Genomic DNA, 23,614 nt, shown 5'->3' on the forward strand with positions numbered 1-23,614 from the left:
TGATTGTCCATCATTTTGTCATCTGTGTGATTTTCCTATGTGTTGTAAATCCTACCTCTATGATGTTAATTAGGTGGAATAGGCAGCAGTTATGTTAATGAGGCAGGACTCAACCTACAAGATTGGATTGTGTCTTGAGCCAATCTCTTTTGAGGTATAAAAGAGAAGCGAGCACAGAGACAGGGGCACCTTATACCACTAAGAAAGAAGCACCGGGAGCACACATGTCCTTTGGACCTGGGGTCCCTGTGCTGAGAAGCTCCTCGACTGGGAAAGATTGATGATAAGGCCCTTCCTTCAGAGCTGACAGAGAGAGAAAGCCTTCCCCTGGGGCTGACGCCCTGAATTTGGACTTCTGGCCTACTAGATTGTGAGAAAATAAATTTCTCTTTTTTAAAGCCATCCACTTGTGGCATTTCTGTTACAGCAGCACTAGATGACTAAGACAGGGTCTGATTGTGTGATGTGAGATGACAGACTCATTAAATGAGTAACAAGAATTGAATATGCAAACTTACTCTACTGCTGAGAGATGAAACCCCTAGATGATTCCACTAATTACAATTATTTGCTAATATGACCTAATGAAGTAAATAAAGCAAAAACTGTGCTGCAATGCCCTATCATCAGGAATTAAAGAGCATGGGGGCATAAAGGGAGGTACCAGGTACAAGAAAATGTGTAAACTTGGATGTAGCAGGTGACCTTGAACACAAGAGGGCAATCACATAAGAAAAGTCAGTCCAGAACTGAATCAACTTGGAAGTCTTACTTAGGTCTTAGATCCTGATCAAGAATCAATTGTTTAAGGTGCCAAAGCTGTAACTTCAGCTGATGTGAGACAGTCATCTTTTTCTTTGGGGTTGGATTAAGATTAACTCAAGGAAGGTGTATAATAAGTAGAAAAATAATAAAAAAATGAGTCAAGCTCACAGAATATGGGTAAAGAAGTTTAAGTGTATGTACAACACTGTACTTTGTCATTGTTGTGACCTCTTGGTATACATTTTGTTTTAAAGTGTGTAAGTCTCTTTTAAGAGAAATTGACATATTCAACTCCTGACGGCACTGGCTGGGTGGGACTTTGTTGAAATACTTAAGAATATTTGACTTCAACCAACATTCAAATGTTTGAAATTTCTACTTAAAAGTTACAATACATTATTTGGTAAGTAATGTTTAAATGTTCAGGAAAATGTGCCAAGTAGTTTAGCTTAATACACAGAACATTAAATCAAGAGCAAGTGGTAGTATTTCTCTCCACACAAAAAGCTATTGGAGAACACTTCCCAACACATTTTAGGAGGCTAATATGACCCTCATACCAAAACCAGACAACAATATTATACATAAAAAAGAAAACTACAGATTGATATCTCTTATGAACATGAATGTAAAAATCCTCAACAAAATGCTAGCAAATTCAGTCACCTATAAAAAGAATTATACACTATGACGAAGTAGGGTTTAGCCCAGGAACGCAAGAGTAGTTCAACATAAGAAAATCAATTAATGTAATAAAAATACATCATACCAATAGAAGAAAAAACAAATACCACATGATCATCTCAGGAGACACAGAAAAAGTGTTTGACAAAATCCAAAACTCCTTCATGATAAAAATACACAATGAACTAGGAACAGAAGAGAATGTCCTCAATCTGATAAAAGGCATCTACAAAAAACCCACAGCTAACATCATACTTAATGATGAAATACTACATGTGTTCTGCCTAAGATCAGGAACAAGACAAAGATGTCTGCTCACACTTCAACAGGGAAATTAGACAAGAAAAAGAAATAAAAGGCATCCAGGTTAGAAAAACCAAACCTGTTGCCATTGAGTTGATTCCGAATCATAGCAACCCTATAGTACTACAGGGTAGAAATGCCCCATCGGGTTTTCAAGGACAGGCTGGTGAATTCAAACTGCTGACCTTTTGGTTAGCAGCTGAGCTCTTAACCTTTTTTTTTAGATTGGAAAGAAATTAAAAAAAAAAAAATCTCTATTTGCAGATGGCATGATCTTGTATATAGGAAATTCTAAACAATCCAGTAAAAAACAATTAGTTCAGCAAGGTTGCAGAATACAAGATCAATATACAAAAACTGATTGTATTTATATACATTTGCAATGATCAATCTTAAAATGAAGTTAAGAAAACAATTCCATTCACAATAGCACCAAAAAGAAAAAAATGCTTAGAAATAAATTTAACAAATGTAAAACTCATTCCTTAAGAACTACAAAACATTGTTGAAAGAAATTTAAAAAGGCCTAAATAATTGGTAAAACATCCCTGTTTATGGATTCAAAGAGTTAACATTGTCAAGATGGCACTACAGAACTCCTCACAGTGATTTACAGATTCAACGCAATCCCTATCCCAGCCGACTTCTTTGTAGAAATTGACAAGCTGACTCTAAGATTCATATGGAATTGCAAGGGGCCCAGAATAGCCAAAATAAGGAGGTGAAGCCAACATGGTGCTACAGACAGAAGTATCATGCTGTCCCTCCACACCAAAGACCCAAAAAACTAAGTAAAACAGAGACAAACGTAAAATCCTGGAACCCTAAGCATCAAATGAAGAGATAAAGAACTCAACCAAACACTCAATGGAATAAGAAACTTACAGAGAACAGAGAACAAGAAGAGATATACGAGTGGAAGTCCCCTATCAGCTAATGCAGCATGGGTTCACCATCTTGGACTCCTGTCAGAGATCAGTGGAGAAGGAATATGGGAAAACACCTTCACAAAGCTCTCAGCAGGAGACAGAGCACCTGGTAACCACTGATACATGCTTTTCCAACCCTCACCCTTCCTCCTCCTGCTTAGCTTTTGCCACTTCCCAGTGGGCTGAGCGAACTCCGCCAGGAAGGCTCCACTCAATGCTGCGTGGATTTGCACCTCCCACACTGGCTGGCTCCTTCTGTGCCATTTCGTTGTTGCTGGTGTTGCTTTTTTTGGCTTCTTTTTGTTTTTCCTCTGCCTCTCACATCCTTTCTCTCAAACACCTGGCTCCATGTGCCATCTTTGTTGCTTCTTGACAGACTGTGAAGCACTGTTCAGCTGGGGAATTACTTCCCTGGTCTGCGTCATCATGCTGGTGGGATTCCTGGGGACTTTTTGTTTTGTTTTTTTCTTTTTTGTCTTTCTTCATTTCTCAGTTTCTCATCTCTATCTACTTACCTTCTTTTCCTGTCTCTGAATACATGGCGCTGTGTTCCATCTCTGCTCCTTCTAGCCATGCTGCACTGAGGGGCTTGGGAGCCACTTACCCAGTCTGCACAGATGCATTGGTGGGATCCCTGGGGGCATTTTTTAAAATTAATTTCAATTTACTATTTTTCTTTTTTGTTTTTCTTCATTTCTCAGCTTCTCATCTTTCCCTACTCACCTTCTTTTCCTGTGCCCAAATACCTGGTGCTGTGTTCCATCTCCGCTCCAGGGGGTACTGCATGGCTTGGGAGCCACTTCCCCGGTCTGCACAGCAGCACCAGTGAGATCCCTAGGGGCCTTTCTTTTTATTTATTCTCCTTTCCCTTTTTGTTTTTCTTCATTTCTCGGTTTCTCATCTATCTCTACTTTTCTTCTTTTCCTGTCTCCTGAATACCTGGCACTGTGTGCCACCTCTGCCCCTTCTAGGTGGGCTGTGCCCCAAAACCTGGGAGCCACTTCCCCAGTCACTGGTGGAATCCTTGGGGACATTTTTTTATTTTTAATTTTCTCTTCTTTCTTCCTTTCTGTTTTTCTTTATTTCTTGGTTTCTCATCTCTTCACTCCAATGGCAGGCTCCCTCGGCACTTTCTTTTTTTCTTTTTCTTGGCTTCTGTTTCTCCTCTCTCTCTTCTTTCCCATACCCACCTTAGCTCCACACATCACAACCTTACCCCTCCCTCCTGACTACCTGCACCATGTGCTGAACATTGCACTCACAAGAAGCAAAGGCATGGCCTACCAGAACCTACCCTGCACTGATTCCCAGCCTGCCCTGTCTTAGCCCTAGTACGTGACACAAACAACCCATCCCAGCCTCTCCCCTTCATCTGGACCTGCCCTAAAAAAATTAGTGCACCATAAAAGAAACTGGCCGTGTTCATCGGGCAAGGAGGTGAAATGTATCATACCCACAGACAAGCAAACAACAAAAAACATACAGCCCGTCTATTCAGATATAACCAAATAAAACAAAAAAAGAAGGATGAAATAAACAAATCCAAAATCAATAAATGAAGAAAATAACTTCTGAATGTCCCAAAGTCAGCAGACAATATCAAAACATATAAAAAACAGGACAGGGTGGTTCCAGTAGGCATCAAAAATAAACCACCAGGTGACTTTTCAGTAGAAGAAAAGGCATTGGAACTACCTGATAGGGAGTTCAAATCTCTAACATACAGAGCTATCCAAGAGTTGAAGCAAAAAGCAGACAAAAATGAGGAAAAAGTAGACAAATTCATGGAAAAGGCAGACAAATTCATGGAAAATACAGACAAAACAATGGAAGAATTCATGAATAACACAGGAACAAAATGTCAAAGTAAATTCAAAACTAGAAATTATACAAAAACAAGTAGGAATCTAAAAGATAAACAACAAGATTTCATAAATGGACAATGGCACAGAAGGTCCTAGGAGCCCATTTGAAACAATCGAAGACAGGCTCAGTGAAACTGAAGACAAATAATTCAATACAACTTTGAGGAAATACCAGAAAAAAGAAAGAAGAAAAATGAAGAAGCCCTGAGAATGATGTGGGATACAATCAAAAGCAAAAGTTTGCCTGTGATCAGAGTTCCAGAACAGGGGGAGAAAACAGAAAACACAGAGAGGATCACTGAAAAATTGCTGACAGGAAACTTCCCTAATATTATGAAAGATGAAAAGCTAACCATCCAAGAAGCTCAATGAACCCCATATAGGATAGACCGCAAAAGAAAATCACCAAGGCATATCATAATCACAGTGACTAAAACCAAAGACAAAGACAAAGTCATGAGAGCAGCTCGAGAAACACAAAAAGTCACATACAGAGGAGAAACAGTAAAACTAAGCTCTGATTACTCAGCAGAAACCATGCAGGCAAGAAGGCAATGGGATGACATAAAAATTTGAAAGAAAAAAATTTCCAACCAAGAATAATATATCCTGCAAAACTCTCATTCGAATATGATGGTGAAATCAGGACATTTCCTAATAAACAGAAATTATGGGAATGTGTAAAAACCAAACCAAATTTACAAGAATTATTAAAGGGAGTCCTTCGGTTTGAGAACAAACATCATCAGATGATGCAAGATCATACCAGTCAGATACCAGCCTAGGAAATGAACTCTCAAGGATTATTCAAAACTAAAAAATTTATAACAGGGAACCAGAGAGGTTAATCTTTAGATGACAGCAATGTCAAAACAGCCAAAGAGGGAATAAATGGTGTAGGCATAGAACTTTCTAATGAAAAGGAAGGCAAGGTGATACCAAGTAATAATAGACTGGCTCAAACCCAGGAAGATAAGGGTAAATTTCAAGGTAACCACAAAATCACAAACCTACTTATCAAAATAAAGACAAAAACATAAAGTCTCAGTAAACACAAAATCTACAAAAACAAAAGAAATTAAAAAAAAAAAAACCCACAAACAAACCGATTCAGCACAGGAGAGTAAGAGGAACAAAAAAAATGCCAGCATCACAAAAAACAAGCACTACAAAATGACAGCAATAAACTCACGCCTATCAATAATTACACTGAACGTAAGTGGCCTAAATGCACCCATAAAGAGATGGAGAGTGACAGAATGGATAAATAGGATCCATCAATAAGCTGTCTATAAGAGACACACCTTAGAAACAAAGACATAAGTTTATTAAAAATCAAAGGATGGAAAAAAATATACCAAGCAAATAACTACCAAAAAAGAGCAGGAGTGGCAATACTAATCTCAGATAAAATAGACTTTAAAACACAACCCACCATAAAAGAAAAAGAAGGGCACTATATAATGATTAAAGGGATGATCCAACCTCTAATAAGAAAAGAGGTTGAAAAGATAATAAAACTCCCTCCCCTCCCAAAACAAAACAAAAAAAACCCTGGCCCAGATGGCTTCCTGGGAGAATTCTACCAAACATTCAGAGAAGAGCTTATACCAGGACTACTCAAACTATTTCATACATAGAAGGGGTACTTTCAGGTTCATTCTATGAAGCCAGCATAACCCTGATACCAAAACCAGGCAAAGACACAACAAAAAAAAGAAAATTACAGACCAATATCTCTCATGAATATAGATGCAAAAGTTCTCAGCAAAATTCTAGCCAACAGAATTCAGCATCATATCAAAAAAATAATATATCATGGCCAAGTAGGATTTGTATCAGGTATGCAAGGATAGTTTAACAATCAATCAATGTAATCCACCACATAAATAAATCACACGATCATCTCAATCGATGCATTTGACAAAGTCCAACACCCATTCCTGACAAAAATTCTCAATAAAATAGGTATAGAAGGAAAAGTCCTCAACATAATAAAGGACATCTATACAAAACCAACATCCAACAACTTTCTTAATGGAGAGAGGATGAAAACATTCCTCTTGAAAACAGGAACAAGACAAGGACGCCCTATATCACCACTCCTATTTAACACTGCTGGAAGTTCTAGCTAGAGCAATAAGGCAAGTAAAAGAAATAAACAGCACCCAAATTGGTAACGAGGAAGTAAAACTGTCCCTATTTGCGGATGATATGATACTATACATAGAAAAGCCAAGACTCCACGAGAAAACTACTGGAAGTAGTAGAAAGATTCAGCAGAGTAGCACAATACAAGATAAACATACAAAAATTGGTTGGATTTTTGTACACCAATAAAGAGAGCTATGAAAAGGAAATCAGGAAAACAATACAATTTATAATAGCTCCTTAAAAAAAAAAAAAAACTTAGGAATAAATCTAACCAGGGATGTAAAACACCTATACAAAGAAAACTACAAAATACTACTGCAAAAAACCAAAAGAGATCTACATAAATAAAAAACATACGATGCTCATGGATAGGTAGACTCAACATTGTGAAAATGACAATTCTACCCAAAGCAATTTACAAATACAATGCAATCCCAATCCAAATAGCAACAGCATTCTTTAAAGAGATGGAAAAACTAATCATTAACTTCATATGGAAAGGGAAAAGGTCTCAGGTAAGTAAAGCACCATTGAAGAAGAATAAAGTAGGAGGACTCCCACTACCTAACCTCAGAAACTACCATACAGGTGTGGTAGACAAAGCAGCCTGGTACTGGTAAAATGATAGCTACATTGACCAATGGGAACAGAATTGAGAACCTAGTTATAAATCCATCCACCTATGGTCACCCAATCTTCGACAAGAGCCCCAAGTCCATGAAATGGGAAAAAGATAGTCTTTTTAACAAATGATGCTGGCAAACCTGGATGTCTATCTGCAAAAAAAAAAAAAAAAGAAATAGGTCCCATACTTCACACCATACACAAAAACTAATTCAAAATGGATGAAAGACCTAAATATAAAACAAAAAAACTATAAAGATCATAGAAGAAAAAATAGGATCAACTCTAGAGTTCCTAATACAAGGCATTAACAGGATACAAATCATAACTAACAATACACAAACTCCAGAAGACAAGCTAGGTAACTGGGATCTTCTAAAAATTAAACACTACGCCCATTAAAAGACTTCACCAAAACAGTAAAAAGAGAACCTACAAACTGGGAAAAAGTTTTTGGGTATGACAAATCTACCAAAGTCTAATCTCTAAAATCTAAGGGAAAATCCAACACCTCTACAACAAAAAGACAAATAATCCAATTAAAAAACGGGCGAAGGAAAAGAACAAACATTTCACCAAAGAAGACATTCAGGATGCTAACAGACACATGAGGAAATGCTCGAGGTCACCAGCCATTACCAAAAACCAAAAATGCACTGCCATGGAGTCGCTTCCGACTCATAGCGACCCTGTTAGAGAAATGCAAATCAAAACCACAATGAGATACCATCTCACCTCGGTATTACTTGCATGAATCAAAAAACAAAACAAAAAACAAATGTTGGAGAGGCTGCAGGGAGATTGGAACCTTATCCACTGCTGGTGGGAATGCAAAATGGTACAACCATTATGGAAAACGATATGGCGCTTCCTTAGAAAGCTAGAAATAGAAATACCATATGATCCAGTGGTCCCACTCCTAGGAATATATCCTAGAGAAATAAGAACCATCACACAAATAGACATATGCACACCCATGCTCATTACAGCATTGTTCACAATAGCAAAAAGATGGAAACAACCTAGATGCCCATCAACAGATGGATGGATAAACAAACTATGATACACACATACAGTGAAGTACTAGGCAATGATAAAGGACAATGATGAATCTGCAAAGCATCTAAGAACATGGATGAATCTGGAGGGCATTATGCTGAGTGTAAGAAGTCAATCACAAAAGGACAAATATTGTATGAGACCACTACTATAAAAACTCATGAAAAGGTTTACACACCAAAAGAAACAATCTTTGAAGGTTAAGAGGCAGGGAAGTGGTGGGGATGGAAAAACACTAAACAGACAATAGATAAGTGGTAACTTTGGTAAAGGGTAAGACAGTACACAACACTGGGGAAGCCAGTACAACTTATACAAGACAAGGTCATGGAAGCACCATTGACAAATCCAAACTCCCTGAGGGGCCAAATTATTGGGCGGAGGACTGTGGGGACCATGGTGTTGGGGAACATCTAGCTGAACTACCATAACATAGTTTATAAAGAAAATATTCTATATTCTACTTTGGTGAGCTGTGTCTGGGGTCTTAAAATCCTATGTGCGGCCATCTAACATACTCCACTGGTCTCACCCCTTTGTGAGCAAGTGAGAATGAAGAAAACTAAAGACACAAGGGAAAGATTAGTCCAAAGAACTAACAGACCACAACCACCACAGCCTCCACCAGACTGAGCACAGTACACTAGATGGTGCCTGGGTACTACCACTGGCTGCTCTGACAGGGATCACAATAGAGGGTTCCGGACAGAGCTAGAGAAAAACGTGGAACAAAATTTTAAGTCACAAAAAAAGACCAGACTTACTGGCCTGATAGAGACTGGAGAAACCTCGAAAGTATGGCCCCCTGACACCCTTTTAGCTCAGTAATGAAGTCACTCCTGAGGTTCACCCTTCAGCCAAAGATTAGACAGGACCATAAAACAAAACGAGAGTAAAGAGGCACACCAGCCCAGAGGCAAGGAAAGACACATCTATGGAATAGAATTAAGAGTCTAGAGATAAACTCATACACACATGGCCAACTCATTTTTGACAAGGGTGCCAAGACCATTCAATGGTGCTGGGACAGCTGGATAGCCACATGCAAAGAATGAAGTCAGGCCCTTAACCTCACAGCATACACAGAAATTAACTAAAAATGGATCACAGACCTAACAGTAAGAGCTAAACTATAAGACTCTGAAAAAGAAACAGGGTTATGCCTTCATAACCTTGGATTAGACAAAGGATTCTTAGGATATCAAAAACATGAGCAACAAAAGAAAAAAATAGATAATCAGTTTCATCAAAATTAAAAACATTTGTGCTTCAAAGGACACCATCCACATGAAATGGGAGAAAATATCTGGAAATCATATAATCTGATAAGAGACTTGTATCCAGAATATATAAAGAACTCTTAAAACTCAATAATAGAAAGACGAATAGCCCAATTAAAAACTGGGCAAAAGATGTGAATAGACATTTCTCCAAGGAAGGTATATAAATGGACGATGAACACATGAAAAGATGCTCTACACTATTAGTCATCCCAAACGTATTAGTCATCAGGGAAACGCAAATCAAAATCACAATGGGGTACTACTTCACACCCACCAGGATGGCTAGAATTAAAAGCCATTGGAACTCTCATGCACTGTGACATGGTTACCACATGGCCCAGCAATTCCACTCCTAGGCATATCCCCAAGAGACAAAAAACAATGTCTACCAAAAAAATGTCCATGAATATTCATAGCAGCATTATTCATGATAGCCAAACGGTGGAAACCATCCAAATGTCCATCAGCTGATGAATGGATAATGTGGGGTATCCATCCAAGGGATGATTATTCTGCTCTAACAAGGAATGAAGTACTAATACATGCGACAACATGGATGAACCTTGAAATTATGCTAAGTAAAAAAAGCCACTCACAAGACACTGCATATTACATAATCCCATTCATATGAAATGTACGGAACAAGGAAATTTATAGACAGAAAGTAGATTTTAGGGCTGGTGAAGGGGCTGAGAGTATAGGGGAGTGCCGGCTAAAGGGTACAGGGTTGCTTCTGAGGTGATAAAATATTCTAAAATTTTCTAAAAATGACTGTGGTGATAGTTGCTTGTACCTGTGGATATATATTAAAAGCCACTGAACTGCATGCTTTAAATTAGTAATTGTATGCTACGTGAACTATATCTCTCAATAAAGCTGTTTTTAGAAAATAAAAAAAAGGGTATTCTACATTAAAGATCCCAGCAAACACCTTTTTTAAGGAAAAGAAAGACCTTATTTGTTTTGGAAAAAATAACAATTAGCTAGTTTACCTTGTATTCATTCACAAGTGTGATGATTCAGACAAATAACACTAAATAGAATCAGTCACCATTCCTGAACAAAGCCTGCCTGCCCCTGCCTGCCCCCCTACGTGTCCCTCCTCGTGCCTTCCCTTCCACCTGCAGGGCCTTCCTCATTTCCTCATGGTCAAATCTATTCTTGTATCAGGAATGATCTCAGATGCTACCTTCTCCTTAAAGCTTCCTTGATGACTTTATCCCTTCAACTAATACTAATCTCCTTTTCTGAATCCTCACAGCTCTTACTGCTTGGTTTATAGTTACTTAGGCTCTTAGTTCCTTTGTAAAATCATAAGTCCTCAAGGGTAGTGTCTTAGTCATCTAGTGCTGCTATGACAGAAATACCACAAGTACATGGCTTTAACAAAGAGAAATTTATTCTTTCAGTCTAGTAGGCTACCAGTCCAAATTCAGGGTGTCAGCTACAGGGGAAGGCCTTTTGTGTTGGCTCTGGAGAGGAATCCGTGCCATCAATCTTCCCTTGGTCTAGGAGCTTTTCCACTCAAGAACCTCAGGTCCAGAGGACACATTCTGCTCCTGGCACTGCTTTCTTGGCGGTATGAGGTCCCCATGTCTTTCTGCTCACTTCTCTCTTTTATATCTCAAAAGAGATTAGCTTAAAATACTATTTAATCTTGTAGATCTTATCAATAAAACTGCTGCTCATCCATCTCATTAACATCATAGTGATAGGATTTACAGCACAGAGGGAAATCAAATCAGATGACAAAATGGTAGGCAATCATACAATACTGGGAATCAGAACCTAGCCAAGTTGACAGGTATTTTGGGGGGACACAATTCAATCCATGACAGGTAGGATCCAGGTGTACCAAATCAATGTAAGCCTAGTACCTAACAGCATGCTTTCTGCAAAGTATATTAACTTTGATTAAACCATAACGTGTGAATGTATAAATGAATAATGATTGCTAAGTTTCTCTTCTATTTAGGAAAGTTTAATTAGTGGAACTTTTTTCTCAAGGTAATAGGAATACATAGAATATTCTTTGCTAAGAGTATACTGCTAAGAATAATTAATAATACTGTTGTAGGGATTTATTTATGTTACAAAGCCTTTTCCCTGCCTCCTCCCTGTCCCCACACATCTGCCATATTAAGGTACCTGACAAGGTAGCAGACACATAGCAGATTCTCCATAAATTGCTACTAATTCTGAACATGTTACGTTCATTTGAGCTTTACAGAACCTATAACCAACCAAAAAAACAAACCTGTTGCCATCAAGTCAATTCCGACTCATAGTGACCCTACGGGACAGAGTAAAACTGCTCCATAGGGTTTCCAAGGAGAGGCTGGTGGATTTGAACTGCTGATCTTTTGGTTAACAGCCTATTTCTTAACCACTGTGCCATCAGGGCTCCTTAGTGAACCTATAGGAACTGTTAAACTGCTGTAAGACATAAACAAAAGGGATAGTGACGAATAGATATACATCCACATCAAAATGATCCTAGTGGTTTATGATTCAAAATATCCTTCCTGTCCTCCAAATGATAGTGGTTTCAATGTGTCAATAACCAAAGATAAAATATTATGTTGAAAATACTATATTATGAGAAATTCTTTTCTGCCAAGGTTAAAAGCACAATAAAAAAAAAAAAAATTATTACCATCGAGTCAATTCTGACTCACAGTGACCCTATAGCACAGAGTAGAACTGCCCCATAGAGTTTCCAAGGAGCGCCAGGTGGATTCGAACTACCAACCTTTTCGTTAGCAGCCGTAGCTCTTAACCATTATGACACCAGGGTTTCCAAAAGCACAATAGCACAAGGTTAAATGGCTGTCAGTCATCCCTACACTTGACTGCTTAAGAGTTTGAAGAGCTTAGGCAAAGGAAGTTTGCTTTTCTGGTCTATATCAGTCATTTTATTTAGCAGAGATTAAATAGTCATTACCAAGGCTCAAAGGAAGATTGAGGGGTAACGATTTTCAAAAGCCAAACAGATCAGACACACCAACAGACTAAAGGGATCTTAGTGGGAAGAGAGGCTCTGAAGCATCTGTGATATTCTAATTGCTTCTGTGACAACATTCAGTTTAGATCTACAAAGCTTTTTTATAAATATAGTCTACCAAGGATTTGCATCATTTTGCTGATGACTTCTCTCTAGAAGTATGAATAATTTCCCAAACATTAAAGAATGTTAAACTTAATATGTTACTTTGGCTCATAATCTGGTTACTTAGAAATACAGAGACAGAATTTTCCTTTCTAAGAAGTTCGAAAAAGATGAAGACAGAAGGTCCTCTTCTCTTCTTGTTGCTGAGTAGTGTTGGACCTGAACAGCTGCCACAGTAACATCATCTCTTGTCTATGTAGTGATAATCCTTAATCAGTTCCCCATCTCAAGTTACTCCTTTCAAAGCACCCTCCTTATTGTGTGTTAAAGGTGATCTTTCCTAATCATGCTTGGAAACCAGTGGTAACCTAACCCACAGGATAAAGTTCAAACTCCTTAACCTACCACACAAGATTCTTTATGTCTTTGGCCCTATATACCCAGGTTTACCAATCCCTTCCTCACACCTTACATTCCAGCAACACCAAACTTCTTGATAGTTCCATGAATATATCAAGTTTCACATCTCTGAGCCTTCATACTGCTTGATCCTTTCTGGAGAAGACTTCTCCCACCTGAACACTTGACAAACTTTCCTCATCTTTCTACTTATTTATCATATAAAAAAAAAAAAATTTTATATGATAAATATAGTTATTGAAAAAAGATACCATGTGTTAGGCTGTGTGTTAGACTCTGAGAACACTGCAATGAATAAGACTTTGCCTTGCCCTCCCAGATACAGGAGATTATAAACCTCCCCCTCCTCTGTTATGTCTTCCCTGGGCCCTGCCCACATGGTGGATCATCCTCCTTCACTCACCTGTTCACGGCATGTGTTGTGTTCATCACGGTACCTGGTATTCTGTTGCTAAGTAGTGATGGGCCTGAACAGTTACTATAGTAACATCATCTCTTGTCTATGCAATGATAGCCCATAATCTGACTCCCTGACTAGACTGGGAGCTCATTAAGACAGGGACCTTATGTTCTTCATCACTGTATCCGTGACGTCTGGCCCATAGTAAGTACTTTATGCACATTTGTAGGAGGAGAGTAGGAAAGAAGGATACACATAACAACCATGGAAACTTCATGTTTTTAAAATATCTGCTCTCAGTGAAATGGTCGCTGCTACATTCTTAGCAGACTCCTTGTGCCCTCATTTCCAGTCTTTCTTGCTCACTCTTTCATTTCTTCCCTCTTCTAATTTTGCCTAGATCACTCACAAATCTGTTCATGAGTAGCCTTCCTGCTCATACTCCATGGGAAATTTCAGGGGGAGTTGGGAGCTTCAGAAACGAGGTTCCTCTACTTGTGACAATATGGAGCCCTGGAGGCACAGTAGTTAAGAGCTCAGCTGCTAACCAAAACGTCAGGAGTTCGAATCTACCAGCCACTCCCTGGAAACCCTATGGGGCAGTTCTACCCTATAGGGTCACTATGAGTTGGAATCAACTCAATAGCAACGGGTTTTTTTTTTTTTTAGGTCCTCCATGTATGAAAGACACATCTTGTGGGAGTTCCTGGTATTGCTACAAAGCTTCCTTTGTCCAGGACCTCACCTGGTGGCTAGGACTACTTTCCAAATTGCTCTCAACAACTGATTCTTCATACGGTCCCTTGGACCCACCAAGCCAGACCAGACCAGACCAGACCAAACCAAACTCACTGCCATTGACTTGATTCCAACTCATAGTGACCCTGTAGAACAAAGCAGAGCTGCCCCATAGGGTTTCCAAGGCTGTATATCTTTATGGGAGCAGACTGCCACATCTTTCTCCCTTGGAGCAGCTAGTGGGTTCGAACCACTGATCCTTTCGTTAGCAGCCGAGTGCTTAACCACTATGCAACCAGGGCTCCTTGGACCTACCAGGCCTCCCTAAATGCTGATGCAGATACCGAGAATAAGGTAGAAGTAAAATACTAGTCCCAAATAAGCTGGTAATTCTTGTACACAATGCCATAGCCCAGTGCACACTGAGAGTACCATAGGAGGGCAGTGAGAAGGGAATCTAGAAAGAAGCTATTTTCATTTTAGCTCACAGGCAAGTTCCATATAACTTTGAGAAATACAGTTTTTATTTTATACTTTGGTATTGTTTGGTCTGGATTATAAATTGGAATAGTGGGCACACTAATGACCTCAGGGATTTGGGACTTTAAAGCAGTGGTCTGGACCCAAGCATCAGCATCATTTGGGAACTCGTTAGAAATACAAATTGTTGGCCCAAACCAGACTTACTGAAGCAGAAACTCTGAAGTGGGGCCCAATAAGCTGCAATGTCACAAGGGGTGACCCTAATGCACGCTCAAGTGTGAGAACCACTAACATCAAAGTTTTAGTCTGACCATGATGAGACTAATATCCTAGGCTTGGGGTACAAAAGTGCACCTTCTATTTCAGGATGTCTTAAATGCTAAGTAATTCTTCTTCATTCCCTTGTGATACAAGAAGGGAAAGGATCCTTTCCCCCTGTTTTCAGGAGAAATGAGACCATATTTTACCTTTGTACCATATTAGGGTACAAAGGTAAAACTCGTTTGGTCCAAATCATTAGGAAGGATGCTTCTGTTGTTCTTTCTTATTGAGGGTTAGGAGATGCCCTCGAAGACCATTTGTGGAAGATGCTTAACATCTTAACATGCTTAATGACTGAATGGACATTCCCAGAATAAGCAGGCTGATAATGAACATGAGGAAAGCCTAGCACAATTCACAGAGGTTTTTAAGTGACAAGGCTTATACTCTGCCACATTTAAGTATAAATTGTCCTTTGGATCCTGTTAAGATTCTGAGGTATATTAACAACCACAACGATTAATAAGCTGTAGCTGTTATTGTAAGGTCCTTAGGTGATGCAAACGGTTTGCACTTGACTACTAACCTGAAAGTTGAAGGTTTGAACCTACCCAGCAGTGCCATGGAAGAAAGGCCTGGCGATCTGCTTTCGTTAAGATTGTTGTCATAAAGGACTAAGGGACCACATGAACCAGAGGCTTCACTAGCCTGAGAACAGAAAAACTAGATGGTGCCTGACTACCATCAATGACCATCCTGACAGGGAACACAACAGAGAGTTTCAGATAAAGCAGGAGAAAAATATAAAACAGAACTCAAACTCACAAAAAAAGACCAGCCTTAATGGTCTGACAAAGACTGGAGGAACCCCAGAAATTATGGTCCCTGGACACACTATTAACCCAGAACTGAAACCATTCCCACTATAAAACAAAAATAATACACACAAGGAATGTGCGTTTTAGTTCCATCAGATATAAGAGACCAAATGGGCAGCTCCTGTTCAAAAGCAGGATGGGAAGGCAAGAAGGGACAGGAACTGGTGGAATGGACACAGGGAACCTGGGGTGGAAAGGGGGAGTGTGGCGTCACATTGTGGGGATTGCAGCTAACATCACAAAACAACATGTGTATAAATTTTTCTATGGGAAATTAACTTGAGCTGTAAACTTTCATCTAAAGCACACACACACGAAAGACTGCTGTCGTTAGGTGCCATGGATTTGGTTCTGGCTCATAACGACCCTATGTACAGCAAGGACAAAACGTTGCCTGATCCTGCGTCATCCTCGCAATCGTTATGCTTGAGTCCACTGTTGCAGCCACTGTGTCAATTCGTCTCTTTGAGGGTCTTTCTGTTTTTCACTGACTCTCTACTTTACCAAGCATGATGTCCTTCTCCAGGGACTGATCCCTCCTGATAACATGTCCAAAGTATATGAGACATAGTCTCACCATCCTTGTTTCTAAGGAGCATTCTGGTTGTACTTCTTCCAAGATGGATTTGTTCATTCCTTTGGCAGTCCACGGTATATTCAATATTCTTTGCCAACACCACAATTTGAAGGCATCAATTCTTCTTTGGTCTTCCTTATTCATTGTCCAGCTTTCACATGCATATGAGGCGATGGAAAACACCATGGCTTGGGTCAGGCACACCTTAGTCTTCAAGGAGACACCTTTGCTTTTTAACATTTTAAAGAGGTCTTCCGCAGCAGATTTGCTCAATGCAATGAGATGTCTGATTTCTTGACTGCTGCTTCCATGGGTGTTGATTGTAGATCCGAGTAAAATGAAATTCTTGACAACTTCAATCTTTTCTCTGTTTATCATGATGTTGCTTATTGGCCCAGTAGTGAGGATTTTTATTTTCTTTATGCTGAGGTGTAATCCATACTGAAGGCTGTGGTCTTTGATCTTCATTACTAAGTGCTTCAAGTCCTCTTCAGTTTCATGAAGCAAGATTGTGTCATCTGCATAATGCAGGTTGTTAATGAGTCTTCCTCCAATCCTGATGCCCCTTTCTTCTTCATATAGTCCAGCTTCTCAGATTATTTGTTCAGCATACAGATTGAACAGGTATGGTGAAAGGATACAACCCTAACGCACACCTTTCCTGATTTTAAACCGGTCATTATCCCCTTGCTCGGTCCGAACAACTGCCTCTTGATATATGTACAGGTTCTTCACGAGCACAATTAAGTGTTCTGGAATTCCCATCCTTTGCACCATTATCCATAATTTGTTATGATCCATGCAGTCAAAAGCCTTTGCATAGTCAATAAAACACAGGTAAACATCTTTCTGGTATTCTGTACTTTCAGCCAGAATCCGTCTGACATCAGCAATGATATTCCATGTCCTCTTCTGAAACTGGCTTGAATTTCTGGCAGTTCCCTGCCAATATACTGCTGCAGCTGCTTTTGAATGGTCTTTAGCAAAATTTTACTTGTGTGTGATATTAATAACATTGTTCGACAATTTCCACATTTGGTTGGATCACCTTCCTTGGGAATCCATTAAGATTACAGCCAAGAAAACCCTATGGAGCTGTTCTATTCTGTTAACACATGGGGTTGCCATGAGTCAGAATCGATTTGAAGGTAACAGGTCTTGTTTTTAGCTGTTACTGTAGCTAAGGTCCCTGGGTGGCACAAATGGTTTGTGCTCGGCTACTAACCTAAAGGTTGGCAGTTAGAACCCTCCAGTGACACCGTGGAAGAAAGGCCAAGAGATCTGGTTTCATAAAGATTACAGCCAAGAAAACCCTATGGAGCAGCTTTACTCTGGAACTCATGGGGTTGCCATGAGTTTGAAATGACTCAATGGCATTACTATTATTATTTTTTTTAATGTAGTAAGAGCAAAGCAATCTCATACTCTCGTCCCCTATGAGACTACATGAGGAGATTGTGTTTATGACTTCTGTGTAATGGTATGAAAGTGTCTGGAGTCTGAAAGCAATAATATTCTCATCTGCAATGATGGCTCTGCTGTGAATTCCCTCTGAAGACAGGTATTTCTAAAGCATGCTCTCTCACCACCTCAACGTCTGTGGCCATAATCAAAGGACCCCTTTCATTTCAGCAGCGGCATCAATTAGACTCGGTTGCCTTGATGGAAACTCTGGTGGTGTAGTGGTTAAGAGCTATGGCTGCTAACCAAAAGGTCAGCAGTACAAACCGACCAGGCGCCCCTTGGAAACCCTACGGGGCAGCTCTACCCTGACCTATAGGGTCGTTATGAGTCAGAGTCAACTCAACGGCGGCTGGTTTGGAGGATATGGATTTATCTCTCTGTTTCCTCTCTTACACACACACATACGCATACATGAACACACACATTCACATATTCTTTCTCTCCCTCCAACTTTCAAATAATGATATCATAAGTTTTAGTTATATAATTCAGCTTTTAAATTATTATGACTATGAAAATATTGTGTACAGCTAAGTCCTTAATGCATCCAGATTATATTTTTTCTTTTATAACTTTTTGTTTTTCCAAGGATTAATAATTGTCTTGGTTTTTTTTTTTTTTTAACTTTGCCTAGTTTTCTGATTATCTCTTTCTAATTCATCCTTGAACTCTCCAAAAGAACTGAAAATTCCCCTCATTGTGGTCAAACCCAATTAGTTCCATTTCTCTCTAGGAGGTATCCATTGATCATTGGATCCCTATGACCCACTCCAGTCTGAATGGATTGCTCCTTTACCATCATTCTAGGAATTCTCTTAACCTTTCCCTTTTGTTGGATCTCCTATCACCTGAAGCCTATGTGTTTCTGTTTCTTGGTTTACTCCCATGTTTTGGCAGAGCATATCCTCAAGGAGCTTCCTGAGAAAAGTCATGGGAGGTAGATATTTTTGAGACCTTATTTTTGACATTGGATGTCTGAAAATGTCTTTATTTCTCTCTCACACTTGATTAATAGTTTGGATAGATCCACAATTCTGGGTTCAAACTTTACTGTCTTCTAGCTTTCAGTATTGTTGAAAAATCAATTTTTTTCTGATACAACGTGACCTGTTTTACTCTCTCCGGAATTTTTTGTTTCTTTAATAAATTTCTTCTTTGTTTTTCTGTTCTGTTTCCCCTGGAATTCCTATTAGTTAGATGCTGAACCACTTGGATTAATCATTTGATTTTCTTATCATTTATTACCTAAACTCTGAAACTTTATCTCCAAATTTTCTACTGAATTTTTAATTTCTGCTATCAGAATTATAATTCCAAGATTTCTTATTCTCTGTATATCCTTTTGTTTGTCTCATGGAGATAATATCTTCTCTGAAATCTTCTAGGATTTTCATAATAGTTTTTTAAACTTTTTTTTGCTTCCCTATATTATCTGTTTCCTGAGTCCTTCTTTGTGTGTTTTTGTTTAGATTTCTCATTCTTGTTAGATTTTCCCAGATGTCTGCTACCCTTGGCTGTCTGTTCAAATTTGAGTGTGAAATATCAAAAGCCAACTTAAAGTTCTTTTTGTGGATTCAGGGATTGTCAATTTGTAGGGCTCATCCTCACTTTTTTTTTTTTTTTTTAGAGGAATGTCAGTATCCTTAGGATTTCCTCTTAGGCTAGTCAGTGGTCCCAGAGAGATATCTTCTAATCTCTGGATGGGGGTCCCTGCATTGTTGTCATAGTTTCAGAAATCAAGTGGGGATGGTTTCTGGTGATTTCATTGTTGCATATGCAAACTTTCACTCCATCCCTGTTTCCATCACATCATATCACTCTCCCCTTTGGTGATCCTGGTACCCTCAAAACCAGAGAGCCTCTCTGAGTCATTTCTCCCTAAAATCAAATCTTTTGCTTTGACTGGGGTGAGGAATTTCCTGGCTGTGCCCATGGAGGGAGGGGACCTTCACCCACATTCTGTCTTCAGAGGCAAATGGGGGCTCCAAATCCTGAGCCTTACTGAGAGTCTGCAGGGTCAGTTGGCTTGCTTCTCCTGGCTTATCCCTCACCCTTCCTTCCTCCCCACACACCTCAGGCATTTAGCTTTCAGTTTTTTCTGTTGTCTAAATCAGTCACCACTCAACCATCTGCTTTCTGTCTTCTAAAGTTCACAAGCAGCTCTCATCTGCTCCCATTTCCTCTTCCGTTCTCTTTGTTCCTATAGGTTTATATCAGCTTTATCTCTTTCCTGTCATATCAGTGGCGCTCCAGGCAGAGATAAATGTCTTTTTACTCCATTTTTCTAATGTTCCTTTTATAAAATCACAGTGTATAGAAGGGAATTTAAATATCACCTATCCAATTCAGTGTTAACTTTTTTTTTTTGCAGTGGAATCTTTCTTTAAGACATAATCTTATGTAGAAATTCAATTTGTAAAACAGATGAGTGAAACCATTTTGGTTGAAGCTAGAACAGAAGCAGGTCTTACTCCTCTTTAAAAAATTCTTAAACATCTGTTAAGGGCCTCTTCTGCACAGGCCCTGTGTGAGACTGGAGACACAGAAATGAGCGACGCACACATGCTTCTCTCCTCATGCTGCTTGGTACACCTTCTCTCTCTTCCTCCCTGGAAACCCCCAAGAACCCAGTTTGAAAAGTACTGATCCAATCCAGCTGAGGTCCAGAAGGGGAAGTGACTTGACCAAAGCAAAGTCTTTCAGGTCTTCCAGATCCACACTTGGGAGTTAAATGTACCTAACCAGTGTTACCGATATGCATTTAAACCAATCAGATGGTGGTTCAGAGAGAAAAACCCGGGAGCTACATTACGACTGAGGCCCATGGAGATGTGGAATAAGCTAGGGAAAGGCTACAAATTGTTCATCTAGCCCCTAACAAAATGCTGGCATACCTGAAAATGTTGGGCTAATTTTTCATCTTTACTTCTGCCATTCCCTTTGAAGAGATTGTTTTTGGTCATGCAATTAAAAATAAAAAATTCACAATCAAATTTCAAAGAAAAAAATCTCTGCCCTTTTCACCCAGGACCTACGAGAATACCCTCCAGTATTCTATCCATGTCAGGTGTGACAATTTATCTTCTGATTCTAGAAGTTATCACAGTTGGGCTTTTCGGATTAGAAAACAGAAGAAGTAACTAAGAAATAGAGTTTTATCTTTGAGGCACATCAACCCCATTTATCGAGACTGACAACGTTAAAGAAATTTCAGCTTAGTTTTTCAAACCAAAACTTTTCCAATAACTGACCAACCTTCAAAGTGATGGTCCTTTCAGCACAGCTCAACACAATCTGTTTCTACAGGACAAATGGGTGGGGAGATTCCTCTTCCCGGGAAACCTATAAAAACTGTTGCTATGCACTGCCAGGCCACCGTTTGATCACAGTGGGCCGCCAACTTTCAATTATTTCATCCTTGGAGACTGAGGGTCACTTACAAGTTTCCTAATTAAAATAATAATAATAATAAAACAATTCTTCTTTGTGTTTACTGGCCCTTACATGAGCCAACCAACCTCTACTGGCCTCAGTTTCCTCATCTTTAAACAAGGAGGCTGGACTGTAAGATCCCTTTCAAACGTCCAATTTCCTGGATATTCCAATAGAATCAGTAGGTGTCACTATATTTTGGAATTTGAAGAACGTTACTCACCTAAAGAGGTGCAACCCAGGACATTTTCCAAACACTTGACCAGTGCTTCAATATCACTGTCCTGCCAAATAAGAGAGAAAGATTTACTTTACCTTTATGGTAGAATAATAGTGACACAGAAAAATGTTCATTTAAGCAAAACAAAATAAAATAAAGTAAAAAATCTGGTTGCAAAATTATTTTATAGTATGATCCCATCACATAAAAAAGAAAAATGACTATGTATGTGTGTATATTGCTCTCTCTATCAGTCTGTGAAGGAGCCCTGGCTGTACAGTTGTTAAATGTTCAGCTACCAAAAGGTCAGCTGTTCAAACCCACCAGCCACTCCACAGGAGAGAGATGTGGTAGTCTGCTTCTGTAAAGATGACAGCCTTGGAAACCCTATTGTGCAGTTCTACTCTGTCTTAAAAGGTCTCTGTGAGTTGGAATCAACTCAGTGGTAATGGGCAGATCAGTCTATAGGTCTACTGCTTCACTTCTCTGATTTACATACATTAAAATGTTAATAGTGGTTTTGACTGAAAGGTGGGATTATGGTTGATCTGTATTTTCTCCGTTGTTTGCTCACCTCTTTTCCAAATTTTCTACAATAAACAATTTTACTTCTTTAATTTATAAAAAAAATAGTAAATGTTATTAGAATTTAAAAAAGTTTTATTCAATCTATCATCTGCTCAATACAGCAGAATTTAAGCGATCATTTTTCCTGGAGAGTTTCTCCACTAGTTCTTTTTGGAAATTTATGGTCCTCACAAAGTCATGCAACTACAAATTGCACTCCTCATTTACCTTCACACACCATAAGAGTCAGGCACTCCCACAAGGGTTGGGTGGGATCCACAACTGTATTTGAGAAGAACGATTAACCTTTTTTAAAAAAAACTTTGTTTTATGTGACAGTTTACAGAGCAAGTTAATTTCTCATTGAACAATTAACACACAAATTGTTTTGTGATTTTGGGTAACAATCCCACGATATGTCACCACTCTCCCCTTCTCTACCCCAGGTTCCCTGTTTCTATCTGTCTAGTTTTCCTGTCCCTTTCTGCCTTCTTGTCTTTGCTTTTGGTCTGGCAAGCCCATTAGTCTTATATACATGATAGAACTAAGAAGCAAGTTTCTCATGTGTGTTATTGTTGGCCCCGTAAAAGAAAAAGAAAAAAACAAACCTGTTGCCGTCCAGTCGATTTTGACTCATAATGACCCTATAGAACACAGTAGAGCTTTCCAAGGAGTGCCTGGTGGATTTGAACTGTTGACCTTTTTGGATACCAGCCATAGCTCTTACCCACTATACCACCAGAGTTTCTGTTGGCCCTATGTTGTTGTTAGGTGCCATCGAGTTGGTTCTGACTCATAGCGACCCTATGTACCACAGAACGAAACACTGCCCCGTCCTGTGCCATCCTTACAATCATTGTTATGCTTGAGCCCATTGTTGCAGCCACTGTGTCAATTCATCTCCTTGAGGGTCTTCCTCTTTTTCTCTGACCCTCTACTTTACCAAGCATGATGTCCTTCTCCAGGGACTAATCCCTCCTGATAACACGTCCAAAGTATGTAAGACGCAGTCTTGCCATCCTTGCTTCTAAGGAGCATTCCGGTTGTACTTCTCTCAACACAGATTTGTTCATTCTTTTGGCAGTTCATGGTATATTCAATATCCTTCGCCAACACCTCAATTCAAAGGCATCAATTCTTCTTCCTTCCTCCTTAGTCATTGTCCAGCTTCCACATGCATATGATGCGGTTGAAAATACCATGGCTTGAGTCAGGCACACCTTAGTCTTCAAGGTGACTATGTTTGGTTTTCAACACCTGAAAGAGGTCCTTTGCAGCAGATTTGCCCAATGCAATGAGATGTTTGATTTCTTGACTGCTGCTTCCATGGGTGTTCATTGTGCATCCAAGTAAAATGAAATCCTTGACAACTTCAATCTTTTCTCCTTTTATCATGATG

General features: G+C 39.3%; 1 protein-coding gene across 5 annotated transcripts in view; it reads right to left on the minus strand.

Moving 5' to 3' along the window:
• NEK11 (NIMA related kinase 11) overlaps positions 1-23,614 on the minus strand; it is a 382,694-nt gene that overhangs the window by 115,032 nt on the left and 244,048 nt on the right. For 4 of the 5 annotated variants that reach the window (XM_049870713.1, XM_049870719.1, XM_049870716.1 and 1 more), the window contains one exon: positions 21,652-21,712. In XM_049870713.1, the coding sequence (XP_049726670.1) occupies positions 21,652-21,712 (61 nt within the window). Of the gene's footprint in view, positions 1-21,651; positions 21,713-23,614 lie in introns of those variants that run through there. The other variant, XM_049870715.1, reaches the window with a different exon arrangement.

The sequence above is a fragment of the Elephas maximus genome, chromosome 27 (assembly GCF_024166365.1).
Source record: "Elephas maximus indicus isolate mEleMax1 chromosome 27, mEleMax1 primary haplotype, whole genome shotgun sequence".
NCBI lineage: Eukaryota > Metazoa > Chordata > Mammalia > Proboscidea > Elephantidae > Elephas > Elephas maximus.